At 47.3% G+C, this 24,303-nt stretch overlaps 1 protein-coding gene across 1 annotated transcript; it reads right to left on the reverse strand.

The window, feature by feature from the left end:
- Positions 1–3,810: 3,810 nt before the first annotated feature.
- Positions 3,811–17,610, reverse strand: LOC115309960 (myophilin). Its single transcript, XM_029968218.4, has 4 exons — positions 17,355–17,610; positions 13,335–13,444; positions 11,584–11,794; positions 3,811–4,078 (listed from the first exon to the last, which is right to left on the reverse strand). The coding sequence occupies exons 1-4, from the start codon at positions 17,418–17,420 to the stop codon at positions 3,884–3,886; spliced, it is 582 nt and encodes a 193-aa protein (XP_029824078.3). The 5' UTR covers positions 17,421–17,610; the 3' UTR covers positions 3,811–3,883.
- Positions 17,611–24,303: the final 6,693 nt, after the last annotated feature.

Consider the following 24,303-nt stretch of genomic DNA (forward strand, 5'->3'; position numbering starts at 1 on the left):
TGCCTCCTAGGTGGTCTCAGCCGAGCAGAAGCTACAGTTCTACTTCGCCTCCGCACTGGAAGTGCGAAAACCGGAAAAGTACTGTATCGATGGGGCCGAAGGAAGTCGCCTCTATGTGACGCTTGCAAGGTCTCAGAAGACGCCGAGCACATGCTCTGGGAATGTCCTAAATACAACGTTCAAAGGCAGAGATTCTCCCAGCAGCTTCAGGACCTTCGTCCTCCACTTGAGGAAACTGATGACATTATTTTCCCACGGGGCTCTCGAGCCCGTCGCAGACATATGCAGGTCCTCTTTTTGCGTTTCTTAAAGGACTCTGGACTTTTAGCACAATTTTAATAGCAGCCGATTCCAGAACAGCACGTGTGTGTGTGTGTGTGTGTGTGGGTGTGGATGTGTAGCGACAAGTGATTATTAACACTGACCGCCGGCTTTCATTCTCTTTCCTTCCTTTCTCCTTCCCCATCTCCTATTTCCTTTCTCTGCTCTTCTTTACGTTACCCTCTGTTCTTCGGACGGGACATCGTTGGCGTTTTTCCCGCGTGACAAACTCCGTCCTCTCTGCTACTTCACGGAAATCCTCCTCCTCCTCGTGCAAGTCGCCCAACGTACTAAATGAATATAAGAATACTAACTGACCAAATAAAAACGAATGATTAAGTAAATTAAATTATCAAATTACTAACCAATGAATTAGATTAGAAAATCTGAATGTTTTTGTTTGTTTGTTTTTTACGAAACACTAGGCTACGGAGGTGGACAAGGACACCGCTCTGTTCATGTCCACTCCTCTAGCTTCGAGTTTTGTAAAACAGCAGTCACACTGCTCCATACGTCATATAAAAGACACGGTCGGCAGACACGATGAAAGAATTATATTCGAAAATGTTTTTACCCTCTCTGGTATGCCATTAAGTATCGCTACATTAAGAAAAACGTTACTGTGTAATCGGCAAATGATTGATTGTAAAACGTTTATTCGTCTTACAATCAATCATTTGCCGATTACACAGTAACGTTTTTCTTAATTTAGCGATATTTAATGGCATACCAGAGAGGGTAAAGACATTTTCGAATATAATTCTTTCATCGTGTCTGATCCCGAGACCATCGTTCAAATATACCTGCGCTCTTCGGGGTCGCGACGTCAGTGGCAGGCAGGCTAGAGTCATCGGATCCAGGGAAAGTAGCGCCAAGCTCCCCGTAAAGGTCGCCATTTTTGCTTTATGCAATGGGCAGTTTCTCTCTCTGAATTCTCTACTCTTGGTGAGCCGATCTTGATTGGCTGGTGACGGGTTGCTTTACAGAGGCGTCTCTTGTATACCGATATTTTGCTATCATCGGCACATATCGGCGAAACAAGGGCACACACATCTTCGTATCGCCACCACCTGCGGCGTCGGTGCTTGGAGGCCTCGAAAAATCATTTTCCTGCTTTGAAACACGTGAGACGAGCAATATCACTGTAAAAGATATGTGGAGATAAGCATGATTGATAAGTTGATTGCATACACAATGCCAAAGACACAGAGGGTATTCACTGGACGCCATGGGCGATGTTTAGTGCGCATGCTCAGAACGAGCTCAGATTAATAGGCTGCTAAGACCGGCACTCTTGATGGTGCGGAATGCATGTTGCAAAAGAACTGTGGAAGACCGCCGTCAGCACGCGCTCGGCAATCGAGCAGACAACAAAGGCCGCCAGTGAATGCTTCTTATGCTGGCATAATGGACAATTAAGCGAGTTGGTAAGAGTTCGTCATAACTTACAGCGCGACTTCGGTTAGAGGGCCGATTTCCATTAGACGCTTGACGATGTGCTGAAGATATTCACAGAAAAAGGGCTAAGACTTTGATTCACATATGAAGCCCCAAAACAGAAGCTTATTCAGTTCCTGAATCTTTTCGTCGAAGTGGCGGACGATCATGTTTGCTGATCTTACAGTCCCAGAACAGCGAAGGCTCTTCTTAACTTTCAGTCAGCGCACTCCAAACTCGCCGAACAAGGCATCGCTTTGTCCTGTCTGAGGACTGATTTAACAAGCACATGCATCCGCAAATTGAGTTCCAGCTTCATGCCCCAATTCAGCTGCTCAAGGATTCGGGATATTCTAATTCGGTCATCAATTCAGCTTGCAAAAAGAAAAAAAAAAAAGAATAATGAAATACCTTACAAAAATAAATAAATTAGTTGTTAGTTGTTTATACAGCCGGAGTTTAGTCTGCCAGAACATGGCGACATTGGTACCCACTGTAGATAAGCAATTTAGCCAGTGCAGTACCAGTGCTAGCTTGGACCACGCAGTAGTGATACACGACCGCACGCCGGTACGATGCTCATCCAGTTGAAACAGGAAGGGGTGGGGTTACCTAAATACCTTAAAATAGGTCCAAAGATCGAGCAACGTCACCTCGAGCAGAAAGAGAAGAAGAAAGTTTCGGTCATAGCGTACGTCCACCGCCTTTCCCACGGACTCAAAAAAAGTCACCTCGAGATACGATGTGAATGTGGTTTTTTCCGCCCGCCACAAGCTCAGCTCAGTGTGCCCCGCAGTCAACAAACGCGCGAGGAAAGACGATCCAACGAGTGCAACGTCAAACACAGAATGCAGTGTGTTGCTTGCATAGGAGGCGTACGTGGTATACAAGATTCCGTTTTCTCGCGGACGTGCGTATATAGGACAGACTAGGCGTTGCCTTAACATATATACGACTACGAGAACACCAGTGTTAGGAAAGGAACCGCTTACAAACAATTCGCGATGCACTGCCAGGATTGCGGATGCCGACCCCTTTTCACCAGCACGACAGTGATGTTCCGACGCAAGCACAAGCTACCCCGAGAAATGATGGGGACGTACCACATAACGCAAAACGGATCTTTGTGTGTCAGCCAGCCCATGCACAGTGACTTTGAGGAGCAGTGAGATCAGCTTTTTGGATCTTGGATAACTCGGCCGGTTTCGTTTAGAGTGAAAGAAGAATCGCCAGGACCACGGAGGAAAATGCCTGCACGAGCAGGCATTTTGTTCCTTTTCAATAGAATCAGTTGCTAGTTCAGTGCTTGTCCTGTGTTTTCTGCTGTCTGTCCTTGTCCCAGTCGCGCTTTAAGTTATGATAAACTCCCTATACTGGCGAAGAACGCTTCCAGTACGATGATGCTCCATAGCGATCGTGGCGCGACTGGTCCGAATCTTTCGAAGCTTCGAAGATTTAAATGGACCGAAATGGCGACTGCCATGGGAACTCAGATCGATCAGCCAAACGACTTGCAAGGTTTTGTTTTCTGTATGTTAGTATTTGTTTGTGTCCGGCTAGCAGCCAGGGAGGGCAATGGCGCTATACTTTCCCGTGATCCAGTGACTTTAGAGCAGGCTCATGGCCTACGCTGAGCATTTGTTTCCTGCTGCTGCGCGGGTGCTGGAGTGAGCTTCGCAAGCATTAATTTGAAGCCATGAAACTGCTTGTAATCAGTTGGAAACAAATCATACAGTCTAAAGAGTGAACCACTGCCTGCCGCTGGTGTGACTTTTTCATTGTCGTCAGTAGAGAATCAGTTTAAAAAAACACTTTGGGTACCAATATTTAAATTCAAGAACTACACAAATTGCTTCTCCCCCCCCCCCTCCCCCCCCCCCCGCCCCCCCAAATACTTGGGATACTATTTCAGCGATGTTTGTTGGTGTGTTTATCAAATTTTCAGTCAAGGTCAGGGACCACAAAGAAATCACCGGAGTACCTCTTTAAATACAAATCAGCTGTCCACAATCACAGAGCATCGAAGGAGGGAGGCACCACACGCTCGAAAACTCCGTAGAACGTTTCTTCCCCATTTTTATTAAAAGAAAAAAAAAAAAACGAAGAACAGGTGTGCCGTTTGGGTTCATCCGACGGTGATGGGGTCCTGTCCCTCGATCAGGCTGGGCAGTCTCTTGATGACGTCCCTGACGTTCACGTGCGCCACGTAGATGTCGTCTCCCAGGGGCATGCCTCCCCGTCGCCGGCCTGCCGCCGCGTTCACGGGTTCGTAGGGCTCCTCGCCCAGCTTCGGACCGTCGTAGCCGGTGTCGGCGTCGACCTGCGTTCAACGAGCACAAGATCCGTCTTGTCGCCTTTCCAAACAAGGCTCTGTGCGGTACGTTTAGTGCTGTATATAGGCGCTTTACAAACGCGCCAAATTACAGCCGCCATTGCTGACCTTCTCTTGTCTTACCGAGATGCCGAGCAACTGAAACGGTAGTTGACGATCCTCTACAAAGGCCGATGCTTTAGAAAAGGACACAGTGGAATCTAATATGGCAATAACCTGGCCTGCTAGGGTAATGATGAAGTGAAATAAACGGAATAAGAGGAAACAAAAATTGAAGGTCAGTTCTGGCGGCGTCCATGCACAGCTGCTGCAAAGCCCGGCAGATCGTCACGTGACGCGGCCGCCGGAAATGAAAAGGTAGAGCGGCAGACAAGAGTCGGGTAACGGCCGCACCGCTGCGGCGAGACGCTGAAACACACTTGTCCCGAGCGATGGAATGTCCGCTCGTGCTCCTCGCGTTCCTCGGGCTACCGCTTCTTTTCTCGTCGGGTTTGAAAACAAGGTTTCGGGTCCTCGCCGCTGCAAAAGCTGTGCGCTGACTACAGGCTCCCCGAGAAATGTTCTGTGCTACCAGATTCTCGCGTTCCAAATCTGCGACCAGGCACTCTATGACTTTGTCATCGAGCTGCCAGGCCCTGTGAGTATAGAGGAGGCTATGGTTGTACGGGAACGGCGTTCCAAGGAACGACGTTCGTGGCACGCGTTCCTTTTAGGAGGAACGGAGGAACGACGCCGTTCCAGCTTGCATCAATGGGACTAAAACGGAAACGCGTTACATTTTCTATGGGACGACATGCAGAAGAACGGCGTCCCTTTTTATTGTCTATTTGTCTGCAATTTCACTCGAATTTAGTAGTCATTGGGGATTTTTATCATCATCTATAGTTCCGCCTCCGACTTTAAAGTTCCTCTGACACGCCCAAAAATTCAAAGTGCCCGCCAGTGCCCTGCGACGTAACAATGTACCGCAAGGTGTCGAGGCGGTGAGAAGGGAGGCATCGAACTACGGTCACTAAAAGTGGGTTTGCCGGAAGTCCCGCGAGTTTCACTCCTCGTGCTCTCCACGCCCGTGCCTAAGACTTTTTTTTATTCTTTTTTTTTATTCTGGACTTTTTTACGAGCGATCATAGAAAGCGAAGGTTCAGTTCCGCTATTTTTTTTTTTTTTTAGCGCTGCATCGTTGGTTAGTTTCCGTGCTGCAATGTTGAGGACGAAGAGTCAGTGGATCGACGTGATGGAGGTCAATGATGAAAGCGTTGCGAGTACAAGCCAATGTTCGAGTGCATGCTGTAAGTCTGATGGTACAGTGCCATAATGGGCACAAAACAACCTATCAAAATTTAAAAAAAAAGTAGAACGCTTGGAGAAATTAGGATTGCTGGTATACGACCCGCCAGATTGCATTGCTGAAGGTTCAGACACCGAGGTCGTCGAATCATCGGATACTCTCCAGACTGAAGATGCCTGCCGTCTAGAGAATGTTTTTGTGTTTTTCATGTTCAGCTGGCCCCATTCACAAACTTTAGGGAATACGAACTGGTAAGTGTACCAAGTAGGAGTGAAGTCGAGCATAAAGTACGTGTTTTGTCTACAACGTGAGTGGAACGTGTTTACTAGGTTCACTGACTCCAATTCTAATACCACAGCAACATTAGGCGGTGAAAAACAAATAAAAGAAACCTTGTCTGCTTGGATTGCTCGCGGAGGTGCGGAGAATAACAAAAAAAAGAAAAAGATATTACACTCGGTCGCGGTAAACACGAGGAGTAATACAACTCACGTGACTTCCGGCGATGCCTCCCTTCTGACCGCCCCGACATCTTGCGGTACATTTTTACGTCACAGGGCACTGGTGGGCACTTTGAATTGGGTTTCGTATTTCTATTTTTTGTTAAGAAAAAAAAAAAAAAAAGAACTACGCAACTCTAAAGTGACAAATTTTTTGATGATGTCCTGATGCACCATTTTAACGCCTAGCATGATTTTTTTTTTTTTTTTTGGTGTGTCTGAGGTTTTTTAAGGGATTGGGAAGTGCCCGAGAAATAGTCGAAAAAAAAAATGGAACAAATGATTGTAGCAACGCTTTCCCATCTAAGAAATGCAACAAGAATGCGTTCCTTTCGAAACACTGGAAATTGTTTACGGGAACTCGTTCCAAGATTGAGAAGGATCGAATACCGAGCTTTTGTTCCTGTTTCGAAGAAACGTGTACACCACCGCAAATACGTGTAAAGAACCCAGTTTTAAGATTACCTGAAGCTCCAGGAAAAATAGGACCGGAAGGAAAAGAAACTGAGTGCTCTCTGCCTTCTCTCTAGTCCTTGTTCAATGGTACTTTTGAACTTCTTTAAGACCCATCCCGAATTTGCTCCCTCTTCAGGCAGATATTAAGACCCTGCACAGTGACGTGCGCAAAGGACACCATTAATATGGCAAGACTATTACTTGTATAATATTGTTCTTAACTGAACTATATATAAGCGATCGACTTTCCCTTTTTAGGGTGTCTGTTGCACACGCAGCTGTGCAGTATTTCAAACTCTGCCAGTAGAGGGCGTAATTTCGGGATGGGTCTAACAACTATACTCGGTGACAGGCTAAAAAAGTGAAAGCCGCTTACAACTCCCTGTAACGCCGAATTAGAGCGCAGCTCTTGAGGAGGAGGAGGGAAGGGCACTGGGGGGGGGGGGTTAAACTAACCAGGGGGGGGGGTCACGTGACCTTGGGGGTCACGTGACCCCCAATGCCGATGATGTCATCACTGACGTCACTGATGACGTCATCAGTGACGATGACGATGCGGGTACCGATGAGGTCATTAGTGACGTCACTGATGACTTCACCAGTGATGATGACGATGACGATGCGAATGCCGGTGACGTCATCAGTGACGTCGCTGATGACGTCATCAGTGATGATGACGATGACGATGCGGATGTCGGTAACGTCATCAGTGATGATGACGATGACGATGCGGATGCCGGTGACGTCATCAGTGATGATGACGATGACGATGCGGATGCCGGTGACGTCATCAGTGATGATGACGATGACGATGCGGATGTCGGTAACGTCATCAGTGATGATGACGATGACGATGCGGATGCCGGTGACGCCATCAGTGATGATGACGATGACGATGCGGATGCCGGTGACGTCATCAGTGATGATGACGATGACGATGTGGATGCCGGTGACGACATCAGTGACGTCACTGATGACGTCATCAGTGATGATGACGTTGACGATGCGGATGTCGGTAACGTCATCAGTGATGATGACGATGACGATGCGGATGCCGGTGACGTCATCAGTGATGATGACGATGACGATGTGGATGCCGGTGACGTCATCAGTGATGATGACGATGACGATGTGGATGCCGGTGACGTCATCATTGATGATGACGTCATCAGTGATGATGACGATGTGGATGCCGGTGACGTCATCAGTGACGATGACGTAATCGGGGGGTCACGCGACATCGGCGGGGGCCACGTGACCTCGACGAGGGGGTCACGTGACCTCAGGGGAGTCACGTGACATCGGGGGGTCACGTGACCTCGGGGGGTCACGTGCCCCCCACGAGGTCACGTGACCCCGGTGGGGGGCTCGCGCGGTGCATTATGGGACATTTCCCATGATGCACCGCGCGGTTACGCCGACGGCGACGCCGACCCCGCTCAAGCCGGAAACGGGCCCCTAAGAGCTGCGCTCTAAAACTCGGTAGACGTTCCACCTCAAGCGCGAGCTTTCTGACTTTGATAACGCTTCCTAGCACGCACGGCCAAAGTCCGGCGGAAGAAGAAGAGCGCGTGATGGAGGCGGAGCAGGTATTTTCTTAGCCTGTCACCGACTGTAGTCCATCTTTCCATCTGACCGGAACCAGTCTCGAAATCCAGTGTCTTGTGTTCTCGCCGTAGATGTACTACTTGGCCAGTAAGGTACAAGTGATACGCAGTATATTGCTTGCGTGTGAAACATGCCAGCTGCAAGGCGTGCCTGGGGTGTGCTCCGTTTACCGCGCTGCCATGACGCGGTAAACCCAAGCTAAACTTTTTTTTCTCTTTGTGTAGCCAGCCTCTATCTACCCTTTCCGGTATTCTATTTACCCTCTGACAGTTCAAAATAACTGCCAAGAAAACGGCAAAGGAAGACGACGCTAAAACCAAACATTCCGATTTTTTCCGCGCATTCCGGTGGGGTGACGTCACATGTTGTAAAACCTGAAGATTGAGCAGGCAGCCTTGCGAAACACAGTGTGTCGAACATATTTTTAATCTTTGTGATGGAGTGGGCTGCTCCAGCATCGATATCACACCATCGAATTTTTCTACAACCCATCGGAAACAAGCGGTGATGCCTAAACTTGGCTCATATTGAAACATATATGTCGTCACGATTTCAGTGTTGTCAGTAGAGCTTGAAGACTTAAAAAAGACGGTAAAACCGATTTCAACGTGTTCGAGTTGAGGAGCCCGTGTCGCAGAAAAGCTGGCCCCGGTGGTGTGGCAGAAAAGCCGCGAAAATCGTGACGCGAAAATTGTGATTGGTCAATAGAGTCACAACGTCAGAGCGACATGACCTCGCGCGGGAATTTCAAACAACCCACAAACCTCACGTGAAACGTGACGTCATGCGCGGAATGAAAGTTATTAAAAAAAACATTACATGTAATGCCAAATAGAGGTCGCCGCATGTCTCAAATTATTTCCTTTTATAAAGTAATTCATTTGCATTGAAGAAATATTTGAATAATTTTAGACGGGATTCGAACCCTAGACAATTCGGTTGTGAGCCAGACACTCTACTGACTATAAAATTTCGCCGGAGATCAAGACAAACTAACAATTACGCCCTCTTACGCTTATATTATAGACGCTTTGCAGCAGCTGTGCATGGACGCCGCCATAACTGACCTTCAATTTTTGTTTCCTCTTATTCCGTTCATTTCACTGCATCATTACCATAACAGGCCAGGTAATTGCCATATTAGACTCAACTGTGTCCTTTTCTAAAGCATCGGCCTTTGTAGAGGATCGTCAACTACCGTTTCAGTTGCTTGGCATCTCGGTAAGACAAGAGAAGGTCAGCAATGGAGGCTGTAATTTGGCGCGTGTGTAAAGCGTCTATAAAAAGTGAAAGCCGTTTACAACTCCCTGTAACGCCAAATTAGAGCGCAGCTCTTGAGGAGGAGGAAGGAAGGGTACTGAAGGGAGGGTATACCCCACCTGCCTCCTCCTCACCTCATTCTTAAATCTCCTCCGGGGGGGGGGGGGGGGGGTATGTGACCTCGGAGGGGGGGGGGGGGGCACGTGACCTGGGGGAGGAGGAGGGTGGTCACGTGACCTCGGGAGCGGGGGGTCACGTGACCCCCCAGGTCACGTCACTCGGGGGGGGGGTGGCTGGCGCGGTGCATTATGGGACATTTCCCATAATGCACCGCGCAGTTACGCCGACGGCGACGGCGACGCCGCTCATGCCGGAAACGGGCGCCTAAAAGCTGCGCTCTAAAATACTGCATAGTGGCGCGCGCAAAAAACACCAACAAGATGGCATGTCTATAACTGATATAATACCGGACTCCAAGAGACTGTATGCAATTGATAGACTTGACATTTTAGGCGTCTTTGGCGCACGCCACTTTTCAGTATTTTCAGCTCGACCGTAAGAGGGTGTATTGTTTTAAGTGGTCTAGACTTTGTTTCAGCTTTAGTCCAGACGCAGTCGACGCTACCAGGTAATGGGACTAGTCAAGCACCGTCAAAAAGTGCAAGTCACGATGCCTTTTCTGTTTGATTGGTTCAATAATAATTGAACACTCACAGAAACGTGACGAACATCATGATGGTGAGCTTTTCACACTCTCTCGTTGTTTCCATCAACTTGTAGCGATCGGCGGCGTCTGGACTTAAAGCGGTGCTTTCGCGATTTTTTTAGCTAGCCCTTTCGAGTATGCTATTTAGTATCGCGAAATTGAGAATAGTGATTGTGAAATCGGCAAGTGAAAATTAAGCTAAAACCAACGTTCAAATAGACCCGAACTCTTCACTGACGTGACATCCGTGGCAGGCCGGCTCGCCAGTCGAGCAGGCAGTCTAAAAGAATGGACTACGGCGAGCATCTGTATCGTGCTGCTGCGCGGGTACTGCAGCGAGCTACCAAAGTATTCATTTGACACCATGAAACTGCTTGGGATCACTTGAGAACAACGCCTACAGTCCAAAGAGTGAACCCCTGCCTGGTGTTGGGGTCACTTCTTCGCTGTGGCCAATGGAGACACTTTTAAAAAAAGACGATGAGAACCACAATTGTAAATCCCACAATTTGGCAAAAGAAAAGTTTTTTTCGCCAAGTATTTGTGATACTATTTTAGCTATGTGTCTTGGCGCGTTTAGGAACTTTTTCAGAGAGATTAAAGGCCGACGTACCCTTCGCGCTTTCCACTTCTGGCTGCCTCCAGGTTCCTATACCCTCTTCACTTTTTACCTTTCCCGAACTTGGTTCCCCTCGCAGCTTGGAAGAGGGGAGTGCTCTGAAGATTATCTTCCTTGCAGAAAACCGAGGTTGTACGTCGGCCTTTAAGTCCCTCTCCCACACTTGCACTTGACTAGGATCGACCGAGTCCAGAGCGGTTTTGAAGCACCTTGTGACGGCTTGCGACCGGTTCCGCAGCAGCGTATCCAGTCCCAAACCGTCGCAAGAGGCTTAGAAATCGGTCTTGTCTCAGTCGGTCGTAGTCGGTCGCAAGTGTGTAAACGGGCCTTTATGTCACAAGAGGCTTAAGGCCCGTTCACACTCTTGCGACCGAGTAAGACCCAGAGAGACCAGACCGGTTTTTAAGTCTCTTGCGATCTCTTAAGGCCCGTTCACACTCTTGCGACCGAGTACGACTGAGAGAGACGAGATCTCTTACAACTTCTTAAATGTTTCTAGAATGAGGGAACACACTGACATTGTGACGCCATCTATGCAGTGACCCTAGAACTGCATTTCACAAAAGCGAAGGTTTTGCGGGATTTCCGAGGTCAAATGTGCGTATAATACCCATAGAAAGGATCGTTTATAACATTGACAAAAGTTTTTCGAGCCAAAAAAGAAAGGATATTGCGCGAGAAATAAAAAAAAATATGCCGGACCGCCGAGTTTACACTGCTTCCCAATAGATGGCGCCAGTGTGTTCTCTGGTTTAAGAAGTTTTAAGGAACCCAGGTTTAAGAGGTCGCAAGCAGTCGCAAGAGTGTGAACGGGCCTTTAGAACCAGCTCCGCTGCATCGCATCCGGTCCTAAGAAGTCGCAAAAGGCTTAAAAACCGGTCTGGTCTCTCTCAGTCTTACTCGGTTGCATATGTGTGAACGGCGCTTTATAAACCGGTCTTGTCGAAGTCGGTCCTAGTCAGGCGCAAGTGTGTGAACGGGCCTTCAGGGTTGTGAAAGGAAACCTCCATAAAAGAGATGGAATTAAAACAAACGGCAACGAGGGGCTCCAGGTACCAGCTTTCCCAGGGCGAAGATGCATCTGGTGACCTTGGGCACGTGCGTGAGGAACAGCAGTTCGTCCGGTGCGAAGAGCATCCGGTCCGGCACCCCGTAGTTCTTGGCGGCACGGAGGAAGAGCTCGATGTTGCGACGCTTCTGGCGGGCGTCTGTGCCGGCGGTCACCTCTTCGATCGGCACCGACCCGGGACGCAGGTGGTTCATCAGCCTGGGGAGAAATATGCGAAGTAACTGAAGCACAGCGCTTGAGGAGTCGATACCACCCGGTAGGGAACAAGGTCCGAATCATCGTCCATGCATCATCGCCATCGCTAGTGAATCGGCGACCCGCCTTTACACTTGCGGGTCCGCGGGATTATCCGCGCAGGCGGAAAGTGGATTTTGGAGCCGGGTGGCGAAATCGACTCGTCGCCGGTGAAAAATCTCGAGATGAATCCCGGACTGATCAAGATTTTTTGCCAGCGATGAGTAGATTTCGTCACCGAGCTCCAAAATCCACTTTCCGCCTGCGCGGATCCGCCCGGGAATTCGCAAGTGTAAACGCGCCATCAAACGGCAAACACGCTGACGCTTGACGAGGGTACGCGACAAAGCAGTATACACTTGCGTCTTGGCGTCGCCGCCTGTTATAGCATTGTGCTCGTTGGGAGAGGCTGCAAGACGCGTTCGCGGCGACGTGGACGCGAGTTATAGGTGGCGCTGGGTGGATCCTCGAGTGACGACGTTAGAGGGGAAAAATTCGAAGGCCTTGTTTTCTGGGTGGCGTTGGAGACCTAAAGCACGGGATAGGAACTCTTTGTAATATTCTATAGGCTTTATGTTGCCTGAAAGGCGACTTTCACTGGTCTGTTTAGCGTCCTGCACCGGCCGATATTCGGAGTGCACCCGAAGTGACAAAAAGATGCGTCACGTGAGCCGCCATTTAATGCAGCGTATAATGACACTTGTCGTGATCCTGGCGGTTAGCTCTGGACGCGTCGACGAAGAAGGTGACATTTGGCCCTAGAGGTTCCGTCAACTAGCCGTCTGCAGAGCATAGATACGGCAGAACAGGCGTCTTTGATATGCACCTCCGCTGGTGTGCCACTGTCAGGATAACAGAGTTTTATTTGATCGCTCCGTTCCCCATAACGATACGGCGCGTGCGCCTGAAAGGCGGCGGCGGAGTATCGGTATATCGTTATCGAAGTCTTCCGATCGATCCACTAAAGCTCTCCAATGGTGTAGCGTAGCCTTACACGGTAGTGACGTCATAGGCGGAAGTCGACGATACGGAACAAACACGCAGGTGACACACTGGTCTCAGGCGCGTTCCGAGCACAATAATCAGGATTAAAATAATGCAAACTCTTTCATTGTATTAAAGCCATTGCGGCGTATATGTAAATACATCCCAATGATAACACATGCGCAACTTGAAGACTTACTGACATAGCTGTTAACTGGGATGCCTCTGTATGTTCGACAGTCCAGGCCTGTTCCGGGAATGTACGAGTTGCAGGGGTTTCACAGTTCACTAAAGACTGCCATGACGGGCGCCATTTAAACAAGGACAACGCCTGAAGTAGGACCGCCCAATTAGCAAGAACACAAGTCCCTAAATCTCCTTTTTTCTGCGGAGAGGTCTTTGAGGACATATCGGAGGAATCTAATCACGCAGAAGACAAGACCCATGGGGCAGATGTACTGCGAAGTGTACTCATAGAGCCCCATGTATTGCTTGAATCATTGTTTTTGCGCCATCTTACTTGCAGAGTGCCACCCCGTCCTTGAGGAACTGGTCGTAGTCCAGGCTGCTCACCATCTCCAGGCAGTTCCAAATCCACATCAGGATCTGGCTCTCTTTGGTGTTGTCACGCTGTGGGACACGGGGCAGTTATGCCCACGGGACAGTTATGCCCGCAGAGACGAAAGGAAATGCTTTGGGGATATGCGGGTCTCGGACATCCATGAAACGAGTGGGTTTTCGTCTGTTGATATCAATGAACCACGACTGCAATATAATTATTCGTCTCCTTTTTTTACCACATTAGAACATATAGCGATGGGCATGCACAAGATGTTACTAATTAGAGTCGATACTACTTAAAGGTTAACTTTCAGGCTTCCTTCTTCCGTAACTGAAGCGCTAATGAACAAAGCTTGTTATCAAAATTTATTTACAGAACGCTACACAGAGGGTATTCAGCTCAACAGCGTTCGACAAAAAAAAGCAATCTATGGAACATCATTTTCAGAAAGCACGTGTAGCAGCTCGCACACCTACAATTACTACGGTTTCGATAATGCGCGCCATTATAGTGAGGTTAATCAATGATTGTTAATCCAAAGTATGTATTGACTCCGGGTTCACTCATCCTTCTTCTTTTTTTGACAGTCCGTTAAGGCAGTAGGTTGAGTAAAAATAACTATTGATTTACTAAAGAGAGGTGGAGGACGAAGCTGAATGATGCTAATGCCGCTGACAGGTTAAGAATAACAGGGCGTGGCGAGTGGCTTGCATCTTATTATCGCTCTACAACTAATCAGATTACGGCATTATCCGATAACGTACAAGAACGAATTGCGAAGCAGGAAATATTAACATCATAAACTACGGCCTGTGTCGCCTAAGTTGTCGGCGGATATAACTTGGTACCTCGTGCATGGGAAAAAAAAAAGAGAGATAACGCTCGCATAAAAAAAAAAAAAACTACAATTTATATGAGGTGTCGCAGGTTACATAGTCTTTGTTCAGGCCTTAAGTCCCTATTTCGTTCGGTGAAGTGTGGATTGTGAGGTCTCTATAGGTTCGAAAATGGACTTCCATGTAGCTTCATCAGGGAAAGATAGGGTTCGATAATAGAGCCCCGAAGACGTATTAGGCAGTGTTGGAGGTAACGCGTTACTAGTAACGACGTTACTGGTAACGCGTTACATTTTTCGCTAACGCAGTAACGTGCTCGTTAGTATTCTGAATGACTAACGAGTAAAGTATTTCCGTTACTTTTTTTACGGTATCGGGTGTCAAATTTTGTTACTCGTTACTCGTTACTTTTGACCAAAACTGGTAAAATCATGCACGAGCTTATCTCAAAATTCTGCACCAGCTTATCGCTGCACGGAACCAGCATCCGTCACAGTAAAGTTAAAAAAAAAGTCACTTCTCGAAGGCAAAAAAAAAAACCTTCGGCTACCAGCTAATTCCATTCATCCTCCTTTTTCGTTTTTTTTTTTTTTTTTCATAGTGTCACCACCCACAAGGCTTGAACGAACAACTGTGTTACAGTCTACTCCCCTCCCTCCTCTTCCCTCCCGCCCTGCTTTGTGCAGCAGAAGTGGACAGTGGGGGGGGGGGGGGGGGGGGGGGGGGGGGGGGGGGGGGCGAGCCGTGGAGAAACATCCGTTTACAACAGTGGACAACTAGTGGCGATATGATTTGCTCATTTCTCTAGTTTAAAACAAAAAAAAAAAAAAGAAACATCCTTTGTGGAATATTTTTATCCTCGCTCTCCCCCTCGCTGCCTGAAAGTTCCTGACCCACTTTTGTACACAGAAGAATCTTTCGCTTGATTAGTTTTTAATTTCCTAAGGTCATAAAAAACATTAAAGAAAAAGTTTTAAACCTGGAAAGAAAACTTACAGACACGAAACCTTTTTTTTTTTTTTTTTTTTTTCACAGAAAATCTAAGGGGTACTGCTGGTAAGAGGCAGCAAGTGATTATAGCCAGTGTCCTGGTAACCGGTGTTGTGTTCCAGATAGTGAAGTAAATTAGTCTCTGGAAATAGTATGAACCGGACTGTTACTAAAACCGGCGTACAGATGAGGGGTGTTGGTTGGCTGGTTGAGTACCAGCAGTCCTCGTTCGCATGCTGTAGTTTATAAAAGCCGATTGACTAACATCTCAGACTCATTCTGCGCGTGAAATGGGCATGGATAACGAAAGTCCGTCGCCATGGCCAGGAGGTCTGAATGAAATGTATCAACTAAAGTAGACAGAATCAGGTAATTTACAGTTTCTATGCCTAATCTGCATGCCGAAATTAAGCTGCTTCGCGCATCAAAACACTATGAAACCACTCTGTAAATTTTTATCTTTATCCAAGCTTGTTAAGGAGGCTTATCATACATCTCTGCCAAACATATGTACTCGAACAGAAAAGTAACTTAAAAGTAACGTTCGTTATTTTTGAAAAGTAACGGTAACGGTATATCGTTACGTTTGTAAAAGAGTAACGTAGCTCGATAACGCGTTACTTTTTACCAAACTAACGAGTAACGCTATTTCGTTACTTTTTTTCGGTAACGGGCACAACACTGGCATTAGGTTACACAAATTTTTCTGGCTGGGGAGGAAAGAGCAGACAGACTGCTAAAGACAGGAGGAGGTTTCCTCCTCTCCTCTCGAGTATTCCGTCTGCTTTCTCCTCCCTTGCGCCCCTTTCCCTCGAAAGCTTTTCTTAAGCTGTGACTGGCTATAGCGAAACGTTTAATGCCACGTTGAGGATACAAAGAGGTTGCAAATCGGTGGCCCGGATATGTTATTAGTGTACAACAGGTGGGAGCACGTGGAGCGAAATCCAACACTAAATACAGAATCCAGGGACCGTGGCTCAACATCCACCCTTGCCCGTATCGGTCTTGATGAGCATTGTACCGGCGTGTTGTCGTGTTATCGCTACTGGCTGGTGCACGTTAAGGACCCCAGGCAAGCAGCGGTACTGTTCGGGCTGAATTTCTCGTCTAGCAGAGACATCGGACGCTTGTATGGGGTAACTTCCCGCTGGCTGAACATACGCCCAACACAAGTACTATAAAGAGGTCCATCTTCAGCCTTTCTATTTGCAAGAACTCTAGCTTGGTATTCGCCCAGTAATGCCATAATTTATTTATTTCATCGAAAGTAATTTTAATGCGATGGGACATCCCGAGGTACAAGCAATCATGCGGCACTTTTTATTGTCGTACGCTTGAACATTTTCTTGCGGTCCATATAAATTTCTTGCAAACATTTCACTTCCACTACAGTGGCTTAAAGGGGGTAGGGTAACGAACGAAATCGGAGAAGCGGCACAGCGTTGGAAGACGGCCGCGGGTGGCGCTGGCGCTTGCAGCACCGTCGTTCCGGCTACGGCTCCGGCTTGGCCGCTTGGTCAGCTTGGCTCCGGCCAGCTCCGGCCGATTCGCAGCTGTCAACTACACTGTCGTCTGCTAGCTTCACATTTTTTATTCACCTTCAAACACAAATCATGTCGTTGGAAGTTCACTTGAAACAAATAATGGTTTTTGATGTATTTATATTAGTCCTGAAGCGTGTTAGGGTGCCTCTATCTGCCGGCCGATTGAGGCACCCAACGGAGCTGCGGATCGAAGCGCCAGCTACATCGTCTTCCAAGGAGCGGCCGTTCCCGATGCATGGTGGAGGCTACGCGATAACTACACTACCCCCTTTAAGCCACTGTCCTTCCACTCTAAAAAGACCTCCCGTTAGCAGACGGCGCTCCCAAGCAACCCACGGAACGAGTTCGTCTGCTACGTGTCTCCGACTTGCCAACCGCGCCCTCACTATAAATAAACGTTGCACTTATACTCTGCCGTCTAAGTCAGACTGACACGTCAACGGGGCACAGAAAACATAAACTCCGCACTCGAAGGCGTCAAAGACGCCCCCAACAAACACCAACAACAATATCCAAGAAAGAAAAAAGCAAAAGAAAAACGCGGTGCTTAAGAATGTAGGCAGTGCGTCGCCGCCATCGCATCAGCAGAGCACAGAGAACTCGCCTACCTGGCTCGGTTGCAGGTCGTCCTCCCATTCCTTCTGCTCAATGTCTGCTTTCTTCAGCTGCTTCATTTGTACTCTCTGGGAATACGGGCCACAATGTAAGAGTTTGGTTGAAGTATACACGTAATGTCAGGGATTAGAAAATTGCCAGGCGGGAACGTAGGATGATCCCTCGGTTTCCAGCGCGTGATGCGATGTTAGGGGGCTGGCTCTTGGCGGCGTTTCGAACCGCTGGAGCAGGAGGGAGGGAGCGGCCGGGGCGCTGTAAATAGAATGGGCCACCGACGCCTTCGAGCACGCAAGACGATAAGTAAAACAGAAGGAAACAAAACTAAGCAAATAAAAGTAAGTATAAGAACCGGAAAGAGACGCGTATTTGCTGCCGAGTGCGAAGAAAGAAAACGTCAGAAGTTGCGAAAACACCACTATTTCAAAAATAGCGGTCACGTATACAGGAATGTCGCGAACCTGCCAGGGCTCGAGTTCAATCAGTTTCGACTTTTTCTTACCTTTCAACTCGGAGTTCGATGAAAGTTTCGAGAGAAGTTCGACTGTTAAGTATATACGCCTGCGTGTAAACTAAAAGCAAGATGGCGCCACCTATATTTGTGTGTGTGTGTGTGGGGGGGGGGGGGGGGGGGGGGAGGACGGCCCGGGGGGGGGGGGGGGGGGGTAGGGGTTGCTGTAGCATTTTATATTTTGTTTCACCTGAAGTACAAACGCAGCCGATGCTACGACCTGATGGGACAAGCCGGACAGCACCAAATGAGTACTGGTGTTTCCACGTCAGATTGTACAATCGGATGGTTTGGGTTCACCATAGTTTTTTGCACAGTCTTCAATTTCACGTCGACGCATGCACGCAGTTATAATTTGATTTTTCCTACTTATTTTATGGAAGGTTTAAGCATGTACACAGAATATTGAAATTAAAATAAAATATTCTTATGCAAACCAAGCTACGGAACACGTCAGGTAAACACGCTTTAGAGATATTCACAAAATGTTTATCAACAACAACAACCACAACGACTCTCTTGCTGTGGAACGGACAAAGAGCTTGCTGATATTTAAAACGAGCGAGGGGAAATATGCCAAGGAGCTCAATTAAGGCTTTCTCAAAACGACAGCAGAAGCTGTTAGTTTGTCCTGTTGGCCCAAGTTATACCTGCGGAAAGCAAATTTACAGATTTGCATAATCTATCATGCTAAAATCCCGTCTACTAAAAAAAAAAAAGAAGGAAACAGCAGTAAAAGTAACATAGGACCATAGCTGCACATAGCTTGCTTGAGACGACCAGGGCCAGTCCGCCACTGAAACAAAAGCCTGCCAAGCCGGGGCGCGGCAGCGCTTTAGATTCGAGTTCAGATGCCACACCACTCGTGCCCTAACTTAACAATGCTTTTTTTTAATGCGAAATCATTAACAGTTCTATGAAGCGAGCTTACGACAACAGTTTGAAGCGCGAAAACGGCCACCTAGTTTCCGCGATCCCGAAAGAAGCGAACGACTTCGGTACGATTATAATGCAATTAAATGCAAAGGTGCAAGCGAGCAGGAGAAGAATGACGAAAATAATCCCTGGAGAAGGGGAACAAGAGGGACAAAGGACAAACAAATCTCCAAACACAGCTAGGTGACTGGTGCGCGACCGAAAAAATCCGCCTGGTCCGGGTATCGAACCCGGGACCTCTCCATTACAGGTGGAGCGCTCTACCAATTGAGCTAACCACGGGTTAGACATCAGTAGAGAAAACGGGTTTTATCAGCCGCCACCAGTCCAACACCAACAAGGGTGAAGCTTGCAAATTTAAGGTTATGATTATAATGCAATTAAATGCAAAGGTGCAAGCGAGCTGGACAAGAATGACGAAAATAATCCCTGGAGGAGGGGAACAAGAGGGACAAAGGACAAACACAAATCCCTTCTCCGGGGATTATTTTCGTCGTTCGACTTCGGTACCATTGGCTGGCGCGCGTCGACGGGGCTCCCATTGGCCGCTGCGCTCGTCAGTTTCTACGACCGCTCACCCCATGGCGCTGCGCCGTTAACACGGAGCGTCCAAGGTCAGCGTGCCCACGGGAGCACGCGCGCTGTCCGGCGACGAAAGGTACACAGCAGACGAAAAAGGGAGCGGACGAGCTGCTTGCATGCTTTCGCATTCACAACTCATAAGAAATGCTTAGGTGTACCTAGATCTTTTTTTTTTCTCACCACTGTTTGCCGCGTGCACAAATCTTACTTTTGTGATATTGTTTGTGGCTAGAGTTCCTGTATAGGTTCCCTGCGGGAGCCAGAGTTGCTCGACTGTTTTCCATGTGCCGCCGCGCCGCTATTCGCGAAGAATAATGTGCCGTGCAAGAAAGTTACCGACAGGGCCGCTTCACCGACGTTGCACGCACCGCGGCCTATGTTCCACTTCATCCTTCTTGTCCTTTCCTGTTTTCCATACGCGGCGCTGCTATTTGCCGAATTCAGTCACGTGACCGGCCGCAATCGGCAAAGCACGGCTCCTACACGCGCGAGAAGTGGCTTCCCCGCATAGCTCAGGACTTCAAGATGAATGAACGCGCAACTATGGCTCCCGTAGGGAGCCTATACAGGTATATTCTACCGGTGTGGCTACAGTATTGGCTCGTTCACACTTGCGGATTCGCAGGCGAATCCGCTGGAAAATTGTCGCCGGCGACGGAATATTCGATCGCGGGAGCAATCGGTCCAAGACCCTATTTCTCCCGCGCAGAAAATGTTTTCCCGCCGTCGCAGCCAATCGGAACGCACGGAGGAAATGGCATGTTCTGACGTCATATCCTGGCCAAGTCACCCGAGTTGTTGGGGTTGCCGCCGGAGTTTGTCGAAGTTTCCGAGTTGTGCAAAAGGCGCCGTCTTGCTGCTATCGCTCTGTCGGCAAAAATTCTGATCGAGACTAAATTATTCAAGTTTGGCAAGACGAATCTAAGCAACGGAGAGAGTGCCTGCCCACAAAGAAAATCTGCAGAAAAAAAATTGGCGTGAATGATACATTACGCACGTTGTCTCCGTTTGCTCGTTTTTTTATTATTACCTTCTCGTATGCCGAGAACATGTCGGGCATTTTCTCGGCACTGCGGGTTAGCGTTAACTGCACGAGGAAGTCTGCGATCATTTCTCCGAACATAACTCAAGCCAGGGACAGTCGGCTCTGATATCCTCCAGAGACCGAAGCCGCACGAACGCGACGGGTGGCAACAAATGCGAACGGAGCCGTCTTTTTCCGTCCAGTAAATTCGGTCGGCGACAATAGAGTGTTTCGCAACTCTGAACGCGACCTAACAGTCTATGCTGCGCTTGCGGAGCAGAGCATCGCAGTGGTGCTTCCTGGGCTGCCATGTCGGATCCAAGTCGCATTGCGGGAAACGACCATCGCTTCTGCAGGAGAACCGGAGGCGCGGATGGCGTCGCCATGAGGCGGCGTGCTGTGGCGTGTGGAGCACAGCGTTGTGCAAAACACTCAGCAAAAGTACTTGAAATAAGATACAAAATAGCAATATGAAAATGTATTTAGAGTAGTATTTAAGTTACTTTTACTAGGAACTACCTTTAGTAGAGTACAAATGCTTTGAAAAGGTGTTTGAATTACATTCGAGGGTACTCGGCAAATAGGTTGCAAGCTGGTAATATAAGAATAAGAAAGTCACAAGGGGGCTGGTGCTCTAGTGATGACTTCGCCGAAAATCCTATTGCAATGTGATCTTCTGACTTTCAAGATGCGACTTAGCCGCTGCAATCGAAGTTTACTTTAAAATAATTTGGGATAAGCAACATAATGGGTACCGGAAGATTTTAGGAACAAAGGCGACTCAGTCATGGCAATCGGCATGCTTTAGTTCGGCGGTAGGCTCGGCTCATGATGTATTCCACAATAAGTTCATCATGTGCCTTGGGGCGATTCGGCGAACTTGGCACATAGCCCGGAATCGCATATCCCTAACAGCCGGACTAGAAGTTGATCAGGGAGTTAGACTTGATGACCAGCACGCAAGTGCATGACAAACGTGCACGCAGACGAGAAACATCATCTAGAGGACACCAGTCTGTGTCGGTGATGAACAATCAAGAGCCAGTATTTTGTCTTCTCGGCTAAGGGCGTGCAGGAGCGCCTGTTCCTTCAAACTCGAAATATATATAGGTTAAGAGGGATACACAAGTAACACAAGAGAGTGTCCACGAAACCGCTTACAATCCCTGACTCCATCTGTCGGGAACATGGGTTGGAGGATTCTGAGAATGAAACTATGTGCGTGTTTGGAAGGAGATAGAAGAAACGCTTTTGAACGAGCTTGGAATTCAAAGTTAAGCCACAGTAGGCACACAAGGGGCTTTAAGGCAAGCCCAGACTTGGAGGCAAGTGACCAAACTTAGGACAGGAAACATGAGACCAGCAATATGCAGGCTCAATAAAACCAGCAGGATCTAGCTTTCTTGGCCGAAGGGCTCTTCGCTTTCACTTCAAAAAGGTTCTCGCGCAATTCCAAACCAGAAACTCTTGAAGAAGAAGAAGTTACTAGAGTCTCTCAAGACCTACGCTCGCTGGAAGAAAAAGTCGAATCAATATCGTTTACCTTTGAAACTACGCAAAACCTTGCTAGCGACCTCAACGCTCTTGATAACCGTATCCGCCCGAATAATCTTGTATTCCAAGGCATTTCAGAGGAACCCAGGGAAACCTGGGCCAGATCTGAAGAAATAATAACTTGCTTTGTCAAAGATCACTTAGATCTAGAGGCAGGTGAAATTGAAAGAGCCCACCGGGCAGGTAGAAAGAACGCAAACTTTCCCCGCCCCATCATTGTAAGATTCCTTAGCTTCAAAAGTAAGCAATCGATTCTAGAAAACGCACACAAGTTGAAAATCCTAGAATCTCCTAAGGTATGGATTGAGGAAGATCACTTGCCATTGATAGGTGAAGCACGCAGAAAGCTTTGGGATTAGGCAAAAACGCATCGTGGTCCCCAATCACGCGTGCGTCTAGTGTTTAATCAACTTTTTATGAATGACAAGGTGTTTTTGTACGATACCCAAACAGACACCGTTGTTGAATCGCAACGGACTATTCCAAGCCAAATTACAAACTGACTAAAAAAGAAAAAGAGTACGTCTCATGATTTGTCCTTTTTTCTTGCCAACTTTCGGAGCATACTATCTAAACAAGACGCTCTCGCTGATATAATTGCAATGTGCAACCTTGACGTCGTGTTAAGAACGGAGACTTGGCTTTCTGATAATTTACTGAATAATGAGTTAGTACTCAGCCATGACTTTGCGATTTTTAGAAAAGATAGGATGCAGTCACGTGGCGGTGGAGTCCTTATTGCTGTCAAAAGAAATTTGCCTGCTGTTCCCATTCTAATGGATGACAACATTGAAATAATCTGGGTGCGTGTAAAGGTTGCTTCCTCGTTCATTTTAGTAGGTGCATGCTATCGACCGCCGAACTCTTCGTCTGATTTCGTTGATCACTTGTATACCTCTATTGGAAATGTTACCTCTCGTTATCGAAGCTTGCCTTTTTTTCTTGGAGGTGACTTTAACTTTCCCGGGATCGAATGGACCACTGTTAATGTGTCTGACGAATGTGGCAACAATTTGCTGACATCCGCCTTTCTAAACATCTCGCAATCATTTTGCCTGACCCAAGTAGTACTTACACCCACTCGGGACGATGCAATTTTAGATTTATTGTTCACTTCTGTGCCAGAATATTTAAAAAAGGTCACGTGTCTTGACAAAATCAGCGACCACGTGGCTGTCCTGATTAACTTCAGTATATCTATAAGAAATGCACCCTTACAGTCCAAGGAAATTCACGACTTCTCTAAGGCAAACATTGATGGTATAGTGTTTTAGAAACTTTTATTGGCGAATTTAACTGCGATTTCTTTTCTAGGTCAGTAGAAGAGAATTGGCAAAGGATAAAAAATAAGTTTAAAGACATACTTGCTACATTTGTTCCAAAAATTACTATACCTGATGCACCAGAAAAGCCGTGGTTCACGAAATCCCTGAAACAAATGCTGAACACTAAAAGACGTCTCTTCAAAAAGGCACAATCTCGGGATACTGACGAATTATGGTCTCAGTACGATACCCAGGCAAAGCTGTGCAAGCGCGAAACCAAGGTTGCAAAATCCAACTTTTACGGCAATGGTCTAAAAAACTTGATGTAAAAATATCCCAAGAAATTTTGAAAAATAATTAGCCCACCTAAAGACACAATTCCTAATTGTTTCTTAGACCAGCATGGAAATGTAATGTCACCAACGGAGTGTGCAAACAAATTTAATGAGTACTTCGGAGATGTTTTTACCGAAGAGTCTTACCCGCTGCCCCAGTGTGATTTTGCATACAACCATTCTTTATTATCTAAGATTAAAATTGACCCGGATGGTATTAACAATATAATACAAAACCTGACCCTCCAGTCTTCTCCTGGTGCCGACGGCATCAGTTCCAAGCTACTAAAACTTACACAGCCATATGCCGGGCTTCTTCTTGCAAAGCTTTATCAACAATCCTTAGACCAGAGCATTATACCGCATGACTGGAAACATGCAATCGTCACTCCAGTTTTCAAATCTGGCAGTAAATCGTTGTTTTGTAATTATCGACCAATATCTCTCACCAGTGTCCCATGCAAGATTCTTGAGCATGTTTTTTACACTCATATAATGAACTTTCTTGTAGACAATGGTTTCATTTTCATAAATCAGCATGGCTTTCGGAAGAACCGGTCTTGCGAAACTAAACTTTTTGAATTATTAACCGATCTACACACAAACATACATTCGCGCCTTCACACTGACACTATTTTTATTGATTTTTCTAAGGCGTTTGACCGCGTGCCACATAAACGCCTACTTAAAAAACTCGACTGTCTTAATATTGACAGTTCTTTCATTAACTGGATTCGG

Source organism: Ixodes scapularis, unplaced genomic scaffold (assembly GCF_016920785.2).
Source record: "Ixodes scapularis isolate PalLabHiFi unplaced genomic scaffold, ASM1692078v2 PGA_scaffold6__148_contigs__length_123643588, whole genome shotgun sequence".
NCBI lineage: Eukaryota > Metazoa > Arthropoda > Arachnida > Ixodida > Ixodidae > Ixodes > Ixodes scapularis.